Genomic DNA, 24075 nt, shown 5'->3' on the forward strand with positions numbered 1-24075 from the left:
CAGTGTGTGTGTGTGTCTCAGGTCAGTGTGTGTCAGGTCAGTGTGTGTCAGGTCAGTGTGTCTCAGGTCAGTGTGTCTCAGGTCAGTGTGTCTCAGGTCAGTGTGTGGGGGATTATTCCCTCCTGTGCTCTACATCTGTCCTGGAGATGGTTGATAGGTAGCCCCAACATGAGCCCTGTGTTCCCCACGTAGAGGGGAGGGGAGGACCATGACGGCACATCGCTGAGTTAGATGGGCAATGTAGCGTGGCAGGTATTTGGTCTATACCAACTCCTCCATGACATAGTCTGGGCATGTTGTGGTCGGTCCGGTCGGTCGGTCGGTCTGTCGGTCGTCTTAGGGGCCGTGATGTCCGGCCCTATAACGTGACCCAGCAACCATAGAGGCTAAATCAGAAGTAGCTGAAATCTTCACTGATCCTCCCTCTCTCCTCTCTCTGCCTCCAGTTCCACTCTCATCAGTTGTTCCACGTCCTGGTGGTGGCAGGAGCGTTCGTCCATTTCCACGGCGTGTCCAACCTGCAGGCCTTCCGCTACGCTGCCGGGGCGGGCTGTGAAGAGGACAATGCCCTGTGAAGATCCTGCACGTCGTCACGTCAACACACCACCAGGGGGAGACACACATGCATATATATATATATACACACACACATATGCATAACAGACACGGGAGACTGATGAAGGCTCATACACACACTGACTCCCCAGTAGCCCCGTCTCTCTCTGTACATGTCTACAGAAACCCCTTAGAGGACACGGGAAAAAAAGACAAGGTTTTCTTTTCAGTTGGAAAAAAATGACCTCGTTTGTTTTTCTTCATCTTGTTTTCAATAACTGCATCTAGGGTTTTGGACATTTGAGACTGGTCCCCCCCTGCCCCCCCTCAAAAAAAAAAAAATTGTGTGAATTTTGAGTAATCTGTTGAAGTGGTTGTTCTGATTATCATCATTCTAAACGTTGTGCTCACTGTACAAAGCAACAAAAAAATACAATGTGGGGGTTTCTTAATGCTCTAGTGGTGGGGGTTTCTGAATGCTCTAGTGGTGGGGGTTTCTGAATGCTCTAGTGGTGGGGGTTTCTTAATGCTCTAGTGGTGGGGGTTTCTGAATGCTCTAGTGGTGGGGGTTTCTGAATGCTCTAGAGGTGGGGGTTTCTGAATGCTCTAGTGGTGGGGGTTTCTGAATGCTCTAGTGGTGGGGGTTTCTGAATGCTCTAGTGGTGGGGGTTTCTGAATGCTCTAGTGGTGGGGGTTTCTGAATGCTCTAGTGGTGGGGGTTTCTGAATGCTCTAGTGGTGGGGGTTTCTGAATGCTCTAGTGGTGGGGGTTTCTGAATGCTCTAGTGGTGGGGGTTTCTGAATGCTCTAGTGGTGGGGGTTTCTGAATGCTCTAGTGGTGGGGGTTTCTGAATGCTCTAGTGGTGGGGGTTTCTGAATGCTCTAGTGGTGGGGGTTTCTGAATGCTCTAGTGGTGGGGGTTTCTGAATGCTCTAGTGGTGGGGGTTTCTGAATGCTCTAGTGTTGGGTAGAAAAGCTTTACAGAAAGAAAGAAAGAAAATGTAATTATGTGTGAAGTATTTTTTTTCTTCCATGAAAAGGGTGGGTGTGGCCTGGGGGGACGGGCAGGCTAGACGCTTTCCAACTTTGTTCATGTAAATAAGATTTCTAAATTCGGGTTATATAGATTTGTATTAAATATATATAATAATAAATAAATAAAAACATTAAATAAATACAAAAAAAATGTTAAGATATTGAATTTTTAAAAAAAATCGACAAAGATGATGAGGCAACAACCAAGAAAACACCATCTGTGTATAAACCATTTGGCCAGAGGGGGGAAGTGAAGTGGGGAATATAGGAGAACCACACACTGTTGAAGGGAGCTATGGCACAAAGAGTTGAGACACGTGAAGCGGAGAGGGAGAGCCAACTTCACAACGAGGGAGGAGGCTCCGCAAGGGTTAAGCCCTGGGTGGAGATGTGACCTGTGACTGGCTGACGTTGAGCCCCAGTCGACAAATCAGGTGCTGCATTCTGTTCATATTCTTTTCAACAGTAGTGCACTACATTAGGAATAGGGTGCTGTTATGTCTTCACGTGTAGCTAGTAGCTACTTCATCTCATTCCATTAGACTGTGACATCTAGTGTGTCATCCCAGCAGTCAACACGACCCTTCCTTCCCTAACATTAGAAACCAACGTTGGTGCTCGTCCAAACTGGCACACTATTCCCTTTTTTATATAGTGCACTACTTTTGACCAGAGCCCAACGTAAAGTCAATAGTAGTACAACGATATATAAGGGAACAGGTTTCAGTTCCTCGACCCCTCTCAGTGAAACCGTCATCAGTGAAAGGTTGTCCGTTTCTATCTCCTTACCAAGTTGAGCCTCTCTTTCTGCTCTGGTATCAAGTGACTTTGTACTACGTTTTGTGTGAAGTGTGTGATTCATTGACTTTAAGATTACGGACCAAAGGGCACCCTATTCCCTATTTAGTGCACTACTTTTGACCAGGTAGTGCACTACTTTAGACCAGGTAGTGAGTGACCTATATAGGGAATAGTGTGCCATTTGGGACCCGGAAATAAAAACAGAAGATCAATATTTCAGAACAAAATATGCATCTCTAAAATGTGTTTTTTTTATTTGATTTTGAATGTTATTATTTAGTCTATTATTCATTATCATCACAGGCTTTAAGTTGGGGGTTTTCTTGATCCAATACCGTTGTGATTGTGTCTGTTTTTTGGGGGAGGTTTTCTATTCTCTTTTAAAGGGTGTGTATGTGATTTTGAAAAGGTTGAAACATGTAATAGCAGATTCCCTCAGAGCGGTTTCACAACACTCTGGGGGTTCTGTTTAGAGCTTCGTGTATCAGGGCTCGATTCAATCCATTGTTGAAGTTCAGCGTTAAAACACGATTTGACATTTTAAAAGCAATCGTCCCGCTGAGACTGCGTTCGTGGTAAACGCTGCGTAAGTCGGCTCAATGGGAGGTGAGCTTCGGCGGTACGGATTGAATTGAGTCCTTTTTAGTTATTCATATGTATCAGATCTACTTTCTAGACGTGTATCTACGCCACGGTGCACAGCTGTGCTGAGGCTGAGAGCCTTCTCTCTCCACTTCAGATTCATCCGCCACACACCTGCTCAGTCGTACTGCTTCTGTACCTGTCGCTCCAGTTGAAACACTAACAGACATGTATTCATTATGACGATATACAGGCAAGGCGGTGCATCTGAGACCTTGATCTCAGTTCCACTGGAGAACAGGGGTCCCTCCTAGCTTGGTTGCCAGGTCCACTATGTGCTTTAGTAAAATAATGCCATGACGTTGATAGTCGGAAGCCTGTACAGATCTGGCAACTAGTCGAGACCAGACAGTGGATTCGGACCCTTAAACCCTCCATATAACTCTGTTGTAGAGGAGTGTGTTTGATCATCGGAGTTAAACATAATCAGGGAGGCAGTTTCCACTCGACTCTTTTAGGAGGAAGGAGTTCTTCTCCCTTTCTGTCCTTCTCTTGGGTTTGGGTCCTTGATAGCCTGGTCCCAGATGTGTTTGTGCTGTCTTGCCCAACTCATTGTCAGACTGTGACCGTCAAGAGTTGGCTCGACGGCACAAAGAGATCTGAGACCAGGCTAGGAGGTCCCTTAATGCTCTGTGTTGAGACGATATAGATGTCTTCTCAATCTTCAGACCCAGAATTACAAGGCCTTTTGTTTCATTGTGACATTTCAACAGAAAAAAAAACATCAAAGGAAAACAGATGTTTGGTTTTTTAATTATTAATTTATTTCTTTTTTGTTTGTTTGTTTGGGGAAGTGCATATTGTTTGTTTGTTTGGGGAAGTGCATATTGTTTGTTTGTTTGGGGAAGTGCATATTGTTTGTTGAAGCACGTGTCCAGTGGTGACCGTGGGATTTACAATAGGTCTTTATATCTGCTGTAATTGTTCTAATAAAAAGGGTTTGGATTCTGGGTAAAGTTTGATGTATTTATTTGGCTTTGTGATATCTAATACTTGATGTTGATTTGAGGTGCGTTTCAAAATGTCGTTCATTGTGGGATTTTATCAGGCGTTCCTCTTTTATGGTGCAGCTTTCTGTAATGGCATGAGTTTTCCTGCCCAGTTTGTAGTCCGACATGATTTTTCATTAGACTGTTGCCATCTAGTGGTGAAAGGAGGTATAAAAATGTGTACATTGAGGCCTGCATCTAATACTGTTGGTTTTTCCACAATACCTCTCGATCTCCTGGCAGCCGCCTCAACAGCACTGGTCAACACTCCATCCCATTTGACAAAAAGCCTGTGCATTACTGTTCCATGGCATGCAAGTCTAGTAGAAGGTTAGGAGGGTTCAGTAGGGAACTAGCTGAGCTCTCTGCTACTGAGTTCAAGCCGTGGGTGGTAAGCTTCCTGCCCACTGACTACAGGGTACTGAGTTGAAGCCCTGGGTGTGGCAGGTTGTGTGTCTGAGTCGCAGCCTCTCTGGGTCAATCTGAGAGGTTATGGAGATTATCTCCTGGACATTTAGAGACAACTTTTATCAGAGGTTTTCCTCCACAACCTCTTCTGGTTACTCCTCTGGAGCCCCAGGATTGAACCCCAAAGCCACATTACCACCACATGTGGAAAAAGTACTAAATTGGCATACTTGACTAAAGATACCTTAGTAGAAAATGACTCGCGAAAGTCATCCAATAAAATACACGTTTTTGGTTTTAAATATCAAAAGTAATTATTTCAAATTACTTTTTAAAAATGTATGAATAGCCAAGGTGCATTCCCAACACTCAGACATCATTTACAAATGAACCATGTGTGTTTAGTGAGTCCTCCAGATCAGAGGCAGTAAAGATGAACAGGGATGTTCTCTGTTTAGTGAGTCCACCAGATCAGAGGCAGTAGGGATGACCAGGGATGTTCTCTGTTTAGTGAGTCCACCAGATCAGAGGCAGTAGGGATGAACAGGGATGTTCTCTGTTTAGTGAGTCCACCAGATCAGAGGCAGTAGGGATGAACAGGGATGTTCTCTGTTTAGTGAGTCCTCCAGATCAGAGGCAGTAGGGATGACCAGGGATGTTCTCTGTTTAGTGAGTCCTCCAGATCAGAGGCAGTAGGGATGACCAGGGATGTTCTCTGTTTAGTGAGTCTGCCAGATCAGAGGCAGTAGGGATGACCAGGGATGTTCTCTGTTTAGTGAGTCTGCCAGATCAGAGGCAGTAGGGATGAACAGGGATGTTCTCTGTTTAGTGAGTCCACCAGATCAGAGGTAGTAGGGATGAACAGGGATGTTCTCTGTTTAGTGAGTCCACCAGATCAGAGGCAGTAGGGATGAACAGGGATGTTCTCTGGATAAGTGTGTGAATTGGACCATTTGTCTGTCCTGCTAAGCATTCAGAATGTAACGAGGACTTTTGGGTGTCAGGGGAAATGTTTGGAGTAAAAAGTACAGTATTTCCTTTAGGAATGTCTTGAAGTAAAACAGTTGTCAAAAACATAAATAGTGAAGTACAGATACACCAATAACTAGTAAAGTGTTGTTTACTTAAGCGCTTTACACCACTGCACATTATACACATTACCGAGTCATCTTGAGAAACAATTTCAAAATACAATATAAGAATGTAAATTGCCAGATTTACACTTATTCGTTCAATTGGATAAGACATTGATATCCGTCCGGAGATCATAAGTAATGACTTGAGTGTGACCTGAATAATTCTTCATGAACGAATATATTAGGGCACACGCCAGCGGTCAATGATTTCACACGCTGAAATCAAACGGAACTACCCGGGGCGGGACTTCTCTTTTGCAAGGCGGAGGGATTTCAACGTAGCACAAGAGAACAAAATTGCTATTTTCCCTTCTTAGCTTTAGCATGCAAGCTAAACCCCCCTTTGTGCCTGAAAATGCAGCACATAGGATTCCCTTGGCAAGGGAAATGCTTTACTTATAACGTATTATGTTCAAACCCTTTTCAGCGTTTTTTGACGATGTTTTAACCGGAACACGCGGCAACAACGAAATGCGCTTTGGTCTACTCGCGAGAGAGACAGATATATATCGCTGGTCAAGCTTATCTCCTGAATTTCAATCGGCTGGCACTTTGTCCTCGCTCGAGAAATTAATAATGACCGAGCCTACCCGCGTCTGAAACGCGCCAGGCAGAAATAGTCCTGCGTTTGGCCAAACGCTCTATTTCTCAGATTTCTATCATTAGCTTTCTCAACCCTCATACAGAAATGTATTCGCTTACGTTACCCAACTGACTACGTCAGCGAACAACACGGAGGCGGGGGAATCTTCAGCACACACACACACACACAATAAAGTTTGTCTACCACTCCAAAAATTCGTACGATAAACTTGGTATATTATGAAATCTGTTTTTCGATATGATACAGGCTGAATCAAAATGAAAGCGTCATTCTATTTTAGATTCCTCTCAGGTGGCTCCAATTATGTCGTGTCTTTGGCTATGCCGGATTAAGTGATATGTGTAAGGAAGTGCTATTTCTTATGCAGGTGACCAGCCTACTGCTATTACATTGCTATAACTGAGACAACGTATTTTCACAGTAAAACATGTTAGGTCCCATACAGGATAGCTCCCACACCCACACACACAGCACACACACATTACACACACTAACTGCCGAGGACACACAGATAAGACATACACCCACACATTGGGAGGAAGAGACAGCCTTGACTTGCAGAAACCAGCGCACACACCTAATCTCCTTTCTAGCCGAACATTGTGTGACTGAGGACAGCGCACACACCTAATCTCCTTTTTTAGCTGAACATTGTGTGACAAGGAACGGCACGACAAGACTCAGAGGGATGACGGACGGCCCAACAGGGCCAATCCAAGAAGACTACACCTCAGCCTGAACCAACCCGAAGACCCGATCTTCTAGAATCAACCTACTTTCTGTTCTGTATATGAGACATGTGCAAACTGTTAGCGGGGCTTCTTTTCTGCTGGTTCCTTAAGAACCGAATGAAATGGGCCCGTATACGTTGTACCAGATATCTTTACTCATAATTAAACTGTCACTTGTCATACAATTTACCACCTTGTCTGAATCGATCCTTGACCGGCTCACCCTCCTACATATCCCATTATCAACATATGACATGCTATTCTATAAAATAATTTCTCCGTAATTAATATTACCTGATTGAGCTAATCATGTAAATGTAATTAACTAGAGAGTCGGGCACCACAAAATAATATTTATAGAGCTGTTATCTTCCGAATAAACTCTTAAAGACCTCGTAATATTTTACGTCAATAGCAGTCAATATTAATCGCCATCTTAATTCAGTCTCATCTGGAAGTTGTAAATTCTGCACGAAACCTGGCTAACAATTTGAATCAGCAATACAACATTGGGTTTAATTATTTATTTACTAAATACCTAACTAACCACACAGAATTACACATACAAATAATTAAATCATAACTTGATTACAAATTACGTCATAAAGGAAAACGTCCCTAGCGGGCAGAACAGATATGACGGCTTGTTACACAAAAGAAAAGCGGCTGGGTTTGAGTGAAAGAGCGGGAAGACTGAGGAACAAAGGGGAGAAGCTGTGCTATCGTAAATATAGTATCTTATGCATTCTAAATTACCGCCCATTTGGAAAAGGAAAATGCAGAAAATATTTACTCTGAGCTGCGCTTCGGTAGGTTGGTGGTAGATGGAAGGCCGTGTTGCCAAACCGAGTCCTGTGTCCTTTGAAGAATGTCTCTGCTGGTAAATTGAATATGTTGTAGTGACGTCAGACGGGATACTCTGTCTGTTCCTTCCTAACCTGCGTTTGCAGCTACTGTTGCTAACTCAACGGCTAGGAGGTATCACTTCTGTAGTGAATAAGAGTTCAAAGTTCATACCATTCGCAACCAAAGCTCACGGCTTCATTCTGTAGTTATTATCTGAACCCTTCTGACATAGGACCTTCGTCCTCACATCCTTGGAACAGAAAATTATGTTGTCATCAAGGCTTTATATAGGAAGGGAGAAAAGGGGTGTGTTTCATAGTTTACAACCGTCTCTTCACGTGGGAGGGCCACTGAGTGAGCAGCCCTATCTTATGAAAACCCACATCTCACATTTTAGAAGCTAAAATCCCATTTCATCCCATCACATGTAGACTTTCCACTGTAGAGTTTGTCATCTTATCATTGATGAGAATGTCTCAGATGACAACCGAACTGACATCATATTCATTAAGTACCACCGCATATGTTCAACTGGTCGGATTACCAGAATATAGTTAATTTCCCCCCACCTTCTGATGTTCCCAGAATCTCTATGTTAACCAAGGGTTTTGCAAATGTAACATCAGTAGGGTAGAGAGAGGAAAAAGGGGGAAAGAGGTATTTATGACTGTCATAAACCTTCCCCCAGGCCAACGTCATGACAGAACCTTCTGCTATGTTACACCAGACTGTACCTCCTGTCCTCTCTACACAAGACAGTGGGCAGGATCCTTACCACCCAGGGCTTGAACTCAGTACCCTGCAGTCAGGTTCCTTACCACCCAGGGCTTGAACTCAGTACCTTGCAGTCAGGTTCCTTACCACCCAGGGCTTGAACTCAGTACCCTGCAGTCAGGTTCCTTACCACCCAGGGCTTGAACTCAGTACCCTGCAGTCAGGTTCCTTATACCACTCAGGACCATAAAACAAAACGTCATCCACTAGCATATATCAAATACACCCCCTCCTGGACAAGATCACAGAGAGACAGTGACTGGCACACAGACCTACACCCCCTCCTGGACGAGATCACAGAGACACAGTGACTGGCACACAGACCTACACCCCCTCCTGGACGAGATCACAGAGAGACAGTGACTGGCACACAGACCTACACCCCCTCCTGGACGAGATCACAGAGAGACAGTGACTGGCACACAGACCTACACCCCCTCCTGGACGAGATCACAGAGAGACAGTGACTGGCACACAGACCTACACCCCCTCCTGGACGAGATCACAGAGAGACAGTGACTGGCACACAGACCTATCTGGTTCTCCATTAATCACACCATCCCTTCACATGGTTTAGGAATAGTTTACAGACACATTCACAGATAAGACTAACCTTTCCCCTCTCTGGGGCCCAATGTAACGTAATCCTAGCAGGAAAGGGCTAACTGCAAACTGCAAACAGTATTGTCCAAAATAAGACATTCTAATGACAAATATCTCACATAAGCATGCAATAAAATGAATAAAACATCTTATTTATAAATGTTACCCAAAGAATTCTGATACGACAGCCGTCAGGATCCCCACCACCAAGGGCTTGAACTCAGTACCCTGCAGTCAGGAGGTCCTGAGCGATCTGGAGCAGGTTTTCATCAAGGATCTTTCTGGATCTTTCTGTACATCTTTCCCTCGATCCAGACTAGTCTCCCAGTCTCTGCCGATGACAAACATCCCCACAGCATGATGTTGCCACCACCATGTTCAATATTGGTTTCATCAGACCAGAGAATCTTGTTTCTCATGGTCTGAGAATCTTTAGGTGCCTTTTGGAAAACTCCAAGCGGTATGTCATGTGTCTTTTACCGAGGAGTGGCTTCCGTCTGCCCACTCCACCATAAAAGCCTGATTGGTGAAGTGCTGCCGAAATGGATCTCCTTCTGGAAGGTTCTCCCATCGCCACAGAGGTACTCTGGAGCTCTGACAGAGTGACCATTGGGTTCATGGTCACCTCCCTGACCAAGGACCTTCTCCCCCGATTACTAAGTTTGTCCGGATGGCCAGCTCTTGTAAGAGTCTTGCTGGTTCTGAAACTTCTTCCATTTAAGAATGATGGAGGCCACTGTGTTCTTGGGGACCTTCAATGCTGCAGACATTTTTTGGTACCCTTCCCCAGATCTGTGCCTCGACAAAATCCGGTCTCAGAGCTTTACGGACACTTCCTTCGACCTCATGGCTTGGTTTTTGCTCTGACATGCACTGTCAACTGTGGGAGCTTATATAGACAGGTGTGTGCCTTTCCAAAATCATGTCCAATCAATTGAATTTACCACAGGTGGACTCAAATCAAGTTGTAGAAACATCTCAAGGATGATCAATTGAAACACGATGCACCTGAGCTTAATTTCGAGTCTCATAGCAAAGAGTCTAAATACTTTTATTAAATAAAGTTTATGAATGTGAAAAAATGTCTAACGTGTTTTTACTTTGTCATTATGGAGTATTGTGTGTATATTGATTAGGGAAACAACGGGGTTAAAAAAATCTATTTTAGAATGAGGCTGTAACGTAACAAAATGTTGAAAAAGTCAAGGGGTCTGAAAACTTTCCGAATGCACCGTAACTGCCTTAATGTTGCTGGACCCCAGGAAGAGTAGCTGCTGCCTTGGCAGAAATGGATGTGGATTCTAAATAAATATAAATACCAGTCAATTGCCAGGGTTAGAGCTTCCATGTCTGTTCTATTCATTCTTATTTCTATGGTCAGGCCATAGGGTATTACATGTAAACAAGATAAGCTAAATAAACAAATAATTATTGAATAAGGAATTGGTTAATAAATGAGAAGGAATTCCCGAAATATTAAAAAATAATAACATGCAAAAATACAGGCCAAAGCACATCAGCAGTTGTATTTACCCCACCAACACTGCAGAAGGCCGATCCACTATTAGACTATATTTCTCTATATCAAAATGTGTAAAACCAACACTTGAACACTTAGCCCAACCTCCAGTATGTTACGATAATATTTATGTTCATTTTAAAGTAGACCAATCCGAATGTGCGCGTAAAAGTGGCGTCAGGTCTCCATGTCGGATTCCTCCAGTCCGCGCCTTCGTGTCAGCTGAAATGCGCTCCTGTCTTCACCCCACTGTCAGATACAAGACAAACATGACATATAAAACGTGTGGTGGCCACAGAATAGATATATCTAGTCGAGGGAGATGAACACAGGAAAGAGTAAAACGCGTATGCAGAAGAAGATGGTCTATTGGATTATTTTATATAAAACGGCAGAACAGTCTTTCTGGTCGCAGGTTCCTCATATAGAAGTAACCTTCTCTACAGTATAGGGACAAATATACCTCGTCCAAAGTCTTGGCTAGTTTATTGACTCACTAAAGTGGTTCGTTGTCAAACTTTACTATGTGGGAGCGAATCTACTTTTACGCATCATTGATTTGATGCGTTTTCGTAATTGTTAGTCTCGTCCAGTAATTATGTCAGTACACTTAAGCTGATTTATTAGAAATTGCTTCATTAATTCAGTCATTCATTGATGGTTTGATTGTCTGATTGATTAATACACTTCGTTGACATATTAAACTACAGGGGCAGCCATGACAGGAAGGTTGATGCTTGGCATTGTTGCGTCACAATATAAAATGCCTCTGATGACGTAATGATCAAACACCAAGCTGCCACTGGTGAAATGAGGATCATTAGCTGATTGAACTACAAGGTGAACGGTAAGCACACCTGTGTCTGTTTATCAGATAAATGAGGGGATAGACAGTTTTATTGAGCACCAGTTATATCTAAGCTATTAGAAATGAATTGAACAAACTTGTTACATTTTAATGAATATATCTTCTCCCAAATAATTATTTAAACTCAGAACTGAATGTGATGAAATTAGATGAGACAGTAAAACATTTTTTTAAATTTCCTAAACAAAGATGTTTCTGTGACTCTCTCTTTATAGAGTTTAATGGTGCTGAAAGCCACTTCCTATTCCAAGTATTCAAGACTAGAAGGAGCATTCTGATTAGAATCCTGCAGACCAGTGAATGATAAATAGGAGGCCCAACCTGAATGGGTCTGGAGGACCAAGGTCCATCGGTGTTCCGCTGCTCTGTCCTTCTAACAGAGTGCTGCTGGAGAGAGAAGAGGTCAGCCAGGCCCCAGTGATGGCCTCCTCTTTCAGGCCCTCAGCGTTCCCCTCCCTGCATGTTGTACCCCGTGCTCCCCCTCCTGACGAAATCAGGCCCAAGAGGCCCACAGCTGCCCACAGAAAGAGGAGAGACCTCCAGTCCCTGGTTCCTGTCCAGGATGGATGTCGTGAGTCTCCCGGTTGGTTTAACAGCAGCAACTCCCAGCTACCTGCCAAAACCAACAGACGCAGGCGCAACAAGGAGCTCTCCTTCACTGAGGTTCTGAAGAACTACAAGCTTCTGCCTGATTCCCGGCCCAACAGCCCAGAGAGCCTGTACCAGCCTGAGACAATGATACCTAGAATCCCTGTCAGCATCACTAGACCTGATGTGAGGCCTAGCAACCCTCGACGCCCCACTAGACGGCCTGTTAGCCCAGTTGGCCTGGTCCAACCTGATGTACAGCCATCCAGACCTGAGGGGAGGCCTAGCAACCCTCGGCCCACCAATAGACGGCCTGTTAGCCCAGTTGGCCTGGTCCAACCTGATGTACAGCCATCCAGACCTGAGGGGAGGCCTAGCAACCCTCAACGCCCCAATAGACGGCTTGTTAGACCAACTGGCCTGGTCCAGCATGATGTACAGCCTTCCAAACCTGAGGGGAGGCCTAGCAACCCTCTGGGCCCCACTAGACGGCCTCCTGTTAGACCAACTGGCCTGGTCCAGCATGATGTTCAGCCTTCCAGACCTGAGGGAAGGCCTAGCAACACTCGACGGACCACTAGGAGAAAAGTGAAGCCCAGTAATCCTGTGTGTCCCGTTATTTTTGAGTCCCGTCCTACCTGTCCTGTGAGCATCACTACCAGCACTGTGGACCTGGTCCAGCTTGAGCCCCGTCCTACCTGCCCTCTGACCCTGGAGGAGCCGGCCCTTTCAGAGTCATGCAGATTCAGCAACAATGTGTTTGTTCTCTCCGTGCCGAAAGCTGCCCAGCCAGAGGAGGCTGCCAGAGGGAGCAGCAGCCCACCCAGGGACATCATCAGGCCCGAGGCCTTCGTCCAGACAGGACCCCTGCTGGCCAGGAGAGCCCAGAGGGATGCTCCTCCTCCAAAGGTTCCCCAACCCCCGGTGGCCCCCCGGCCCAAACTACTACCCTCCCTGGGCCAGGGCAACGTGTCCCTTGTCAGTGCCAACGCCTGGGATGAAAGGACCAAGAAGAAGAGAAAGAAAGGTCAGCACTTCTCTTTGGGCAATGACACATTTTGTCTATTGATTATATTGTCAATATTGTATAATGTATGTTGTTTGCTGATGTACAACCAGGAAGATGATTTTCATGTTTTTAAACATTCATAAATGAATTATTAATAAATGAATGTAACCTAATGTAATGTAATTTAAAGGAGCCAGAGTCCAGAGGTCTAGCCTGGGTCTGAGGCATGTCCCCCGTGACCTAGAGCTGGCCATGATGAGACCCCGTCTGGTCAAGTCAGCCGTTCCCTCCCAGCAGCCCTTCCAGCCGTGGGACGACGAGGACGAGGTGGACATCTACGCCCTGAGGCGAACCGCCTACATGTGCCCCATGTACGACCAGGAGGAGAGCAGCGTCAGGGGCAACAAGAGGGTGTCAGTGGAGGACCTGGACAACATTCCTTTCAGAAGGAAGATCACCTTGTGTTATTTCATGGGGGGTCGCAGGGTCATGCTGCCAAAAGACTACTAACTCCACCCCCCTCAATTTCCACAACAACCCCCCTTTGTCCCTGACAGCGAAGAACAGGACACACACAGAGAGACAGAGTGGACACCAACAGGGCCATCAGAGGGACTGAGACCCTCTCAGTTGAGGTTAGGAACGTCAGCTACAAAAGGCTTCTATAGACCATCTCTGTAGCAAGAGAACCTCCAGTGATCAGACTGGACTGTCCTCTGTCTCCCCTCATCTCTGATACACCAGACTGGACTGTCCTCTGTCTCCCCTCATCTCTGATACACCAGACTGGACTGTCCTCTGTCTCCCCTCATCTCTGATACACCAGACTGGACTGTCCTCTGTCTCCCCTCATCTCTGATACACCAGGCTGGGCTGTCCTCTGTCTCCCATCATCTCTGATACACCAGGCTGGATTGTCCTCTGTCTCCCCTCATCTCTGCTACACCAGACTGGGCTGTCCTCTGTCTCCCCTCATCTCTGATACACCAGACTGGGCTGTCCTCTGTATTCCCTTCATCTCTGATACACCAGGCTGGACTGTCCTCTGTATTCCCTTCATCTCTGATACACCAGACTGGGCTGTCCTCTGTCTCCCTTCATCTCTGATACACCAGGCTGGACTGTCCTCTGTCTCCCTTCATCTCTGATACACCAGGCTGGACTGTCCTCTGTCTCCCTTCATCTCTGATACACCAGACTGGGCTGTCCTCTGTCTCCCCTCATCTCTGATACACCAGGCTGGACTGTCCTCTGTCTCCCCTCATCTCTGATACACCAGGCTGGACTGTCCTCTGTCTCCCTTCATCTCTGATACACCAGGCTGGACTGTCCTCTGTCTCCCTTCATCTCTGATACACCAGGCTGGACTGTCCTCTGCCACACTCACCTCTTCTCCAAGAGGACCCCTGCTCCCTGACTCCTGCCTCCCCTCCCCACTACTCCCCCTAGAGTACCGCTGCACCCTGCCTTCCCTCCCCACTACTCCCCCTAGAGTACCGCTGCACCCTGCCTCCCCTCCCCACTACTCCCCCTAGAGTACCGCTGCACCCTGCCTCCCCTCCCCACTACTCCCCCTAGAGTACCGCTGCCCCCTGCCTCCCGTCACTCCCCTCTGTATCCGTGTCATCTTGGTGGGCTGTTCGTGTGTCTTGTTGTGTTTATTTATTGCATGTATTCCCTTCCAGAACTTTCTTCCTGACTCTCAGTGTACATCGTTACACCTTTACCCTTCCCTGAAGCATTACAGAAATAAAAACAAACCACTGAAGAAAATACAATCTTTGAGTGTTTTGAGTGAGTTTTGAGTAGAGACACTGATGAATATGTTAATTAGACGATGATACAGGATAAATAACATGTCATAACTGACAGGATAAATTACATGGATAAAATTCAACCATCAAAACTGAGAACAGCTTTAAAATAAAGGGGAGGTTTATTCATTGTATTATTACTGATCCATTGCAGATTATCCTACATGTCAATCAAACTGTGCTGTGTGAATCATATTGCCTCCTAGACTCTCAGGCCTGTGTTCCAAATGGTTCCCTATTCCCTATGGGCCCTGGTTAAAAGTAGTGCACTACATAGGGTTAAAGGGTGCCATGTGGGACACAAGCCAAGCAAGACACTCAGGACATCACATTACATACATACACATGGGCAACAGCATCTTTTATCAACAATACTGCATCATGAGGACAGTTACCACATGATGATATGACATCATTAGAGCATCACTGTCAAAGTGAAAGGGACAGACTGATAAAAAACACCACTTAGAAAATCACTAGACAGTAACATCTGACAGTAGTGTTTAATGTCCAGCAGCAATACTAGTAGTATCCCATCCTATTATTCTCAATGATGCATTTTATACTAATTTCATTCATCACTAAAGGCATTTGAATTAGAAAGAAGAGATTGTCGTGAAAAATATAATAATTGAATGCATGAATTTAGCTAAAAACTATAAACCATCATAAGAGTCTTTGGAGTCAAACAGTAAAACTCAGATGAAAGACACCTTGGAGATCCTGATATCAACACATTGTAACGTTGTTCCTTCTAACAGAATGACTGTTTCACCTAGTAGTCCATCACATTGTAACGTTGTTCCTTCTAACAGAATGACTGTTCCACCTAGTAGTCCATCACATTGTAACGTTGTTCCTTCTAACAGAATGGCTGTTCCACCTAGTAGTCCATCACATTGTAACGTTGTTCCACCTAGTAGTCCATCACATTGTAACGTTGTTCCTTCTAACAGAATGGCTGTTCCACCTAGTAGTCCATCACAGAAGTAGGTGGTCAGTAATGGTTCTTGTGTTGCAGTAAGCCAACTAAGTCAACTGGTTTAGTAAGTCTTAGATTGCATATATGATACGTGACTTGAAGGTTTTTCCTGAAACATCCATTTCCAACAGTGAAAACCCAGCCCACATTTAATAGTAGATACTTGATGTGTTTGTGGTGCGTAGACCAAAGACTGATGAGTTATGAACAGAACAATGTGGAAGTTGAGTTCATTGTGTTCATCCATCCTTCAGCAGCCAGCCAGCCTCCAGTTGATTCATCACCATCCTGCAATGTCATATTTCAACCAGCAGGGGTCACTGATTCTACTATCTGAATTGTATCACTGTTCAAAGATGCCTCTGCCTTATTCAAGGTTCTTCCTCCATTTCATGGCTTAAGGTAAACAGACAACACATGCATGAATCCAGAGTATTATTTTATCAAAACCATTTATAAAACACATCATCCACAGACTGATAGTCTTCCATGGTCTTATTGTAAAGTCAAGTCCTTTAGAATCGTATTGGAGATACTGGATCTTTCCACGGTCAAATAAAGCATGTTTCCTTTTGCATAGAAACACTAGAATGTTCTCTTATCAGACACTGAAGAAGAAGAAACCAAAAAGCCCTTTCATGGTTTTAGAACGGTTGTCCAAAGAAGAAGTTTGGTGGTTGAAAGACAAACATCTGAAGTCAACAGCTCTCTGTGATTGTAAAGTCATCAAACATCTGAAGTCAACAGCTCTCTGTGATTGTAGTCATCAAACATGGAGTCAGTCAACAGCTCTCTGTGGTTGTAGTCATCAAACATGGAGTCAGTCAACAGCTCTCTGTGATTGTAAAGTCATCAGACATGGAGTCAGTCAACAGCTCTCTGTGATTGTAAAGACATCAAACATGGAGTCAGTCAACAGCTCTCTGTGATTGTAAAGTCATCAAACATGGAGTCAGTCAACAGCTCTCTGTGATTGTAAAGTCATTAAACATGAAGTCAGTCAACAGCTCTCTGTGATTGTAAAGACATCAAACATGGAGTCAGTCAACAGCTCTCTGTGATTGTAAAGACATCAAACATGGAGTCAGTCAACAGCTCTCTGTGATTGTAAAGTCATTAAACATGAAGTCAGTCAACAGCTCTCTGTGATTGTAAAGTCATCAGACATGGAGTCAGTCAACATCTCTCTGTGATTGTAAAGTCATCAAACATGAAGTCAGTCAACAGCTCTCTCTGATTGTAAAGTCATCAAACATGGTGTCAGTCAACAGCTCTCTGTGATTGTAAAGACATCAAACATCTGAAGTCAACAGCTCTCTGTGATTGTAAAGACATCAAACATGGAGTCAGTCAACAGCTCTCTGTGATTGTAAAGACATCAAACATGGAGTCAGTCAACAGCTCTCTGTGATTGTAAAGACATCAAACATGGAGTCAGTCAACATCTCTCTGTGATTGTAAAGACATCAAACATGGAGTCAGTCAACAGCTTATTCCTCTCAGTCCATCAGCCAAAATGATCAATATCATAACTTAAGTCATATAGTCATATTGATTGATAAAGATGACGCAAACAGCAGCAGGCATGCTAAGATCAGGCATTCTGGAACATTCCAGGGAGATACCGATTCAGAAGGGGGGGGCGGGGTTTAGGCTAGGTAGCTGTCTGTCATCGGAAGACCAGCGTGGAGGCCTTGAGACAGGTGAAGGAGGCAGTGAGACAGGTGAGGAAGAGAGAAACAGACAGGTAGATCTGAGATGCATCTCCACACTCCTTGGCGTTTTCCTGAAATCAATCATTAACACAGTTACAGCCAGTGGTATAATGAAAAGTGTTATTACACAAGGAGAAGTGCTAACCTTTCTTCTTCTTGGTCCTCCCATCACATTAAATAATTGTGAAAACTATGATTTTTGTTGTTGTTTATCCTTCATTTAACTAGGCAAGTCAGTTAAGAACAAATTCTGATTTTCAATGACGGCCTAGGAACAGTGGGTTAATAACGTGTTCAATCCATTTGGTTGATTTAAAAATACAGTTTATAAAATACCCCTCCAGCATCACTACTCTGGACGGCTCTGACTTAGAATATGTGGATAACTACAAATACCTAGGTGTCTGGTTAGACTGTAAACTCTCCTTCCAGACTCACATGAAGCATCTCCAATCCAAAATGTAAATCTAGAATCGGCTTCCTAGTTCGCAACAAAGCATCCTTCACTCATGCTGCCAAACATACCCTCGTAAAACTGACCATCCAACCGATCCTCGACTTTGGCGATGTCATTTATAAAATAGCCTCCAACCCTCTACTCAACAAATTGGATGCGGTCTATCACAGTGCCATCCGTTTTGTCACCAAAGCCCCATATACTATCCACCACTGCGACCTGTATGCTCTCGTTGGCTGGCCCTCGCTTCACTCTCGTCGCCAAACCCACTGGCTCCAGGTCATCTACAAGTCTCTGCTAGGTCAAGCCCCACCTTATCTCAGCTCACTGGTCACCATAGCAGCACCCACCTGTAGCACGCGCTCCAGCAGGTATATCTCTCTGGTCACCCCCAAAGCCAATTCATCCTTTCCTTCCAGGTCTCTGCTGCCAATGACTGGAACGAACTGCAAAAATCACTGAAGCTGGAGACTCATATCTCCCTCACTAGCTTTAAGCACCAGCTGTCAGAGCAGCTCACAGATCACTGCACCTGTACATAACAAATCTGTAAACAGCCCATCCATCTACCTCATCCCCATACTGTAATTATTTTGCTCCTGTGCAAGCATCTCTACTTGCACATTCATCTTCTGCACATCTACCAGTCCAGTGTTTAATTGCTATATTGTAATTACTTCGCCACCATGGCCTATTTACTGCCTTATCTTACCTCATTTACACTCACTGTATATAGAATTTGTTTTCCTTTTCTACTGTAATATTGACTGTATGTTTGTTTATTCCATGTGTAACTCTGTGTTGTTGTATGTGTCGAACTGCTTTGCTTTATCTTGGCCAGGTCACAGTTGAACTATGAGAACTTGTTCTCAACTAGCCTACCTGGTTAAATAAAGGCAAAATAAAAAATATATATATCTAATACCTATTATTCACACTAATGTTAAGTTACTGTAAAATAAAAAAAATATCCTGTGTATCCTGTCCGAGGGGAACCTGTATTCTGTTTCAATTTCTGGATTCCGTCTTGAGTTTTCAACATTGCGGAAATCATGGGGCCCCACAATCCCTTATGTGAGTTACAATGAAAACACAGACATTTGAATATATTGACATACCTTTTAAATGTATTCTGGAAAATATGGTCTGTCCAGTACTCAGGAACGTCTGAACACCTATACCTAAAGAAGAGAAGTTGTATTAAAACCTATGACAATGTCAGGAAAATAACACTCAAAGGACTTATGCTTTAGATAGCTAGCTAGAAAACAGAAATCCACACTGACTTGGAAGAGCTGCTTGTTATCTATCTTACTAGCCAGACCAATGATTTCATTTAGCTAGTTTGGCTGTTAGATTTTGACTAGATAACTACTGCACAAGGTCAACGTTGGCAGTGCTGCCTTGAACATGGTTGTGAATACGTGAACAACAAGAAGGTTTCTGCCAGGACAGGTGTAGTTAGATAGCTAGGTGTAGTTAGCCATCTAGCTACATATTGTTCCTACCTGTCTCTTCCTGGGTAGCTTGCCTAGCAGGCAAACATTACCTTGCAGGGGCACATGTGTTCAGCTCTACTGTAATGTTGCTGACGATGCATTTTGGTAAGCTAGGTAGCTAATATGTTACAATGCTATTTCGGTTCATATAAAACCTACACAAAAATGACAAAAGTTATAAACAGCACTGAGGCAAGTAAATGCACTGCTAACTTACTAGTTAGTAGCATGCCCACCACTAGTTAACTAGCTAGTTTATCAACGTGCAAATATATAACTTACTCTGGCGATATAACTAACTAAAGGCTTTTCGTACTTGAAGAATATTATTTAAGGAATATTTTTTGACATTTCGTTGAAAACATGTGTAAATAAATCCAAACTACATTCCAAGTGATAGTTTGGTCGTTACCTGCCACATGGCCTTTCCAGAGGAGAAAGATCAAGACGACGTCTGTTGAAACGTTTTTAGTAAAAATCATTGATTTTCTTTTGCAATATTTACTAAACCCGTGGGTCATTTTTTATAGTATATAACGAATATGAATTCGGAGGACAGATATTATTAAATATTGTAGCGACCCAGACAGACAGCTGTGTGTTATGTGTTAGTCTATTAGTTGGTTGGGTTGTACATACCAGTACCCAGTGTTCGCGGGGTTCGACATGCCAATCAACCTGCTATCTGCCAATCACGAGAATGCCTGGAACATTCTGATGCCGGGCTTCCTGGTGGTTGGTGGAGAGGCGTGGAGGGGGGTTGGGCAGGGAGCATTGGAAGATAAGACCAGGTTTAGACGTTGTTCTCTCTCTTATGTCTGGCTTTCACAAGAGAAGGTCACGGTTGGTTTATAGGGTATCCTTCATTTATTTGTCGTGGGCTGCGGCCAAACAGTAGCCTGTGGGGAGTTGGGTTAATAAACCGTAAATTCTTAAACTCAACCCTCTGTCTGGACAATTGTTCCTTTATGATCTAGTCAAGTCATTACAATATTAAAGCATTAGACCGCTCACTAAAGTCATCAGTCATACAAAAGTTATACTTAAATCCAAACTGGTTCTCTAGTAAATTGGTAGGAATGTCTCATCCTATGTTCAAGAATGGCCTTTTCCCCTTTATTCAGATTACACCTGCTCACTTTCGGTTGTTTGAAAAGGAAATAATCTTCAAAATATCGTTCTTTTTTTAAACAAGCCTTAGAAAATTGGTTGTAATTTCAGTTTAATCCACCTGAAAAGACAGAACATATAATACAATACTAATTGATAAAAAAAAAAAAAAAATCGAATAAATATTTAGAAAAGGTATACTTTTAGTGAATGATATCATAAATAGGACTGGTGGAGTTGTGTCACACATGCATCTAACACAGACATATGGAAATGTCTGCTCTACCCAAAATTACAACCAACTAATTGCAGCATTACCACAAAAATGGAAGAGGCAAGTAGAAGGTGAAAAAGTAAGGAACTTGTATGTCGGACCTGTATTAAAGAACGTAAATGGTTAAATAAACGTGTGATAAATAAAAACATTTACCAATTTAATTGAAGGACCAAAAAACTGACAGCTGTGCCATATAAATGGCAAAATAGTTGGGAAGAGATTTTCGATGAACCCATTCCATGGCACATGGTTTATGAATTGATGCGCAAAACAACCGCGGATTCAAAACTTCGAATTTTTCAATTTCAATTATTATACAAAATTCTTGCAGCCAATCGGATGTTATATATATGGGGGGATACAGTCTTCCCAGCTCTGCAGATTCTGCTGTGAGGAGGCAGTCATTATATCATTTATTTTGGTATTGTCTATATGTAGCTCGTTTTTGGTCACAGGTCCAGGAATGTCTGAAGAATTGCAACATTTGCCTAGAACTAACGCTACAGATAGCTAAACAATACTGGGTGATTTGAAAAGCCATAGTCAATCAATCAATAATATAATAATTATTTTACCAAAAATGTTTATTTTTAATTTACAATCTGTAGAAGCTATGAGAATAGAAAGGTTCAGTACTTTTGTGAAGCATCACAGCACAGTTGAAAAATATATGGCAAATAGAAATCCAAAATGGATGGTGTTGAGAGATCGATGGGAGGGGTTGGATGGAGCTGAAGGGTGGGACTAATAACAAGATAACCAATGTAAAACATACGGGTCTGTAAAATGTATAAAGGTTCAGAAATGTTGTGAAATAGCACAGTTACAAATAGAAATCAAACAGGATGGACATCAGAAATAGAGGAAGAACTAAAAACAAACTAAATATAACTATTGTAAAATAGATTGTGTCTGTAAAATGTGTGTAAGATGTATAAACTGAAGGTAGAAGCCTAAGTGTTATTGTTTATTAGTTTACTCCAATTGGGGGAAGGGTGGTAGGGTTTGGGGAGAATAATAAAGGTATATAATAAAAAAGTATGTATATCTATATAGGTATGAATATGTGTATGTTTATATATATATATATATTTACCCCCAAAATATATGGGGGATTGGAAATGATGCAGACAATTACATTGATGGAAGCAACAATCTCTCCACAATAATAAGCTGATCGTCCCGCTTAAAAAAAAAAGTTTTTTAAAGAGTGTGCAAAGCTGTCATCAAGGCAAAGGACACAAGGACATTCAGAGACAAGTCCCGAAGCCACTCCTGCTTTGTTTTGGCTGTGTGATTAGGTTCATTGTCCTGTTGGAAGGTGTTCCTTCGCCCCAGTCTGAGGTCCTGAGCGATCTGGAGCAGGTTTTCATCAAGGATCTTTCTGTACTTTGCTCTGTTCATCTTTCCCTCGATTCTAACTAGTCTCACAGGCCCTGCCCCTGAAAAACATCCCAACAGCATGATGTTGCCACCATCATGTTCAATCTTGGTTTCATCAGACCAGAGAATCTTGTTTCTCATGGTCTGAGAGTCTTTAGGTGCCTTTTGGCAAACTCCAAGCGGTATGTCATGTGTCTCTATTAGAGTCTCTATGGGGGTGCCACAGGGTTCAATTCTTGGACCGACTCTCTTCTCTGTATACATCAATGATGTCGCTCTTGCTGCTGGTGAGTCTCTGATCCACCTCTACGCAGACGACATCATTCTGTATACTTCTGTCCCTTCTTTGGACACTGTGTTAACAACCCTCCAGGCAAGCTTCAATGCCATACAACTCTCCTTCCGTGGCCTCCAATTGCTCTTAAATACAAGTAAAACTAAATGCATGCTCTTCAACCGATCGCTGCCTGCACCTGCCCGCCTGTCCAACATCACTACTCTGGACGGCTCTGACTTAGAATACGTGGACAACTACAAATACCTAGGTGTCTGGTTAGACTGTAAACTCTCCTTCCAGACCCACATCAAACATCTCCAATCCAAAGTTAAATCTATAATTGGCTTCCTATTTCGCAACAAAGCATCCTTGACTCATGCTGCCAAACATACCCTTGTAAAACTGACCATCCTACCAATCCTCAACTTCGGCGATGTCATTTACAAAATAGTCTCCAATACCCTACTCAACAAATTGGATGCAGTCTATCACAGTGCAATCCGTTTTGTCACCAAAGCCCCATATACTACCCACCATTGCGACCTGTACGCTCTCGTTGGCTGGCCCTCGCTTCATACTCGTCGCCAAACCCACTGGCTCCATGTCATCTACAAGACCCTGCTAGGTAAAGTCCCCCCTTATCTCAGCTCACTGGTCACCATAGTGTCACCCACCTGTAGCACGCGCTCCAGCAGGTATATCTCTCTGGTCACCCCCAAAACCAATTCTTTCTTTGGCCGCCTCTCCTTCCAGTTCTCTGCTGCCAATGACTGGAACGAACTACAAAAATCTCTGAAACTGGAAACACTTATCTCCCTCACTAGCTTTAAGCACCAACTGTCAGAGCAGCTCACAGATTACTGCACCTGTACATAGCCCACCTATAATTTAGCCCAAACAACTACCTCTTTCCTTACTGTATTTAATTAATTTATTTAGCTCCTTTGCACCACATTATTTCTATCTCTACTTTGCACATTCTTCCACTGCAAATCTACCATTCCAGTGTTTTACTTGCTAAATTGTATTTACTTTGCCACCATGGCCTTTTTTTTGCCTTTACCTCCCTTATCTCACCTCATTTGCTCACATTGTATATAGACTTGTTTATACTGTATTATTGACTGTATGTTTGTTTTACTCCATGTGTAACTCTGTGTCGTTGTATGTGTCGAACTGCTTTGCTTTATCTTGGCCAGGTCGCAATTGCAAATGAGAACTTGCCTACCTGGTTAAATAAAGGTAAAATAAAATGTATATTTTATTGAGGAGTGGCTTCCGTCTACCCACTCTACCATAAAACCCTTTATTAGTCGGAGTGCTGCAAATATGGTTCTCTTTCTGGAAGGTTCTACCATCTCCACAGATTAACTCAGGAGCGATGGAAACAGGATGCACCCGAGTTCAATTTCGAGTCTCATAGCAAAGAGTCTGAATACTTACGTAAATAATAA

At 43.5% G+C, this 24075-nt stretch overlaps 1 protein-coding gene, 1 long non-coding RNA gene and 1 pseudogene across 3 annotated transcripts in view; 1 reads left to right on the forward strand and 2 right to left on the reverse strand.

Annotated features, from left to right (window-relative positions):
* Window positions 1–3988, forward strand: part of LOC110517608 (adiponectin receptor protein 2-like) — a 75123-nt gene extending 71135 nt beyond the window's left edge. For both annotated transcript variants that reach the window (XM_090228738.1, XM_090228739.1), the window contains exon 8: window positions 447–3988. In XM_090228738.1, coding sequence (XP_090084864.1) covers window positions 447–575 — 129 coding nt within the window. In that variant the 3' untranslated portion in view covers window positions 576–3988. The remainder of the gene's footprint in view (window positions 1–446) is intronic.
* A 1545-nt stretch (window positions 3989–5533) lies between these two features.
* Window positions 5534–7089, reverse strand: LOC149970079 (uncharacterized). The gene is made up of 2 exons (XR_016493790.1): window positions 6797–7089; window positions 5534–6746 (listed from the first exon to the last, which is right to left on the reverse strand). It is a non-coding gene; the product is annotated as an uncharacterized LOC149970079 (long non-coding RNA).
* A 5095-nt stretch (window positions 7090–12184) lies between these two features.
* On the reverse strand, window positions 12185–12986 carry LOC149970080 (uncharacterized; annotated as a pseudogene).
* Between the last annotated feature and the right edge of the window lie 11089 nt (window positions 12987–24075).

The sequence above is a fragment of the Oncorhynchus mykiss genome, unplaced genomic scaffold, assembly GCF_057628025.1.
Source record: "Oncorhynchus mykiss isolate SJ-2025 unplaced genomic scaffold, ASM5762802v1 scaffold96, whole genome shotgun sequence".
In the NCBI taxonomy this organism is placed as follows: domain Eukaryota; kingdom Metazoa; phylum Chordata; class Actinopteri; order Salmoniformes; family Salmonidae; genus Oncorhynchus; species Oncorhynchus mykiss.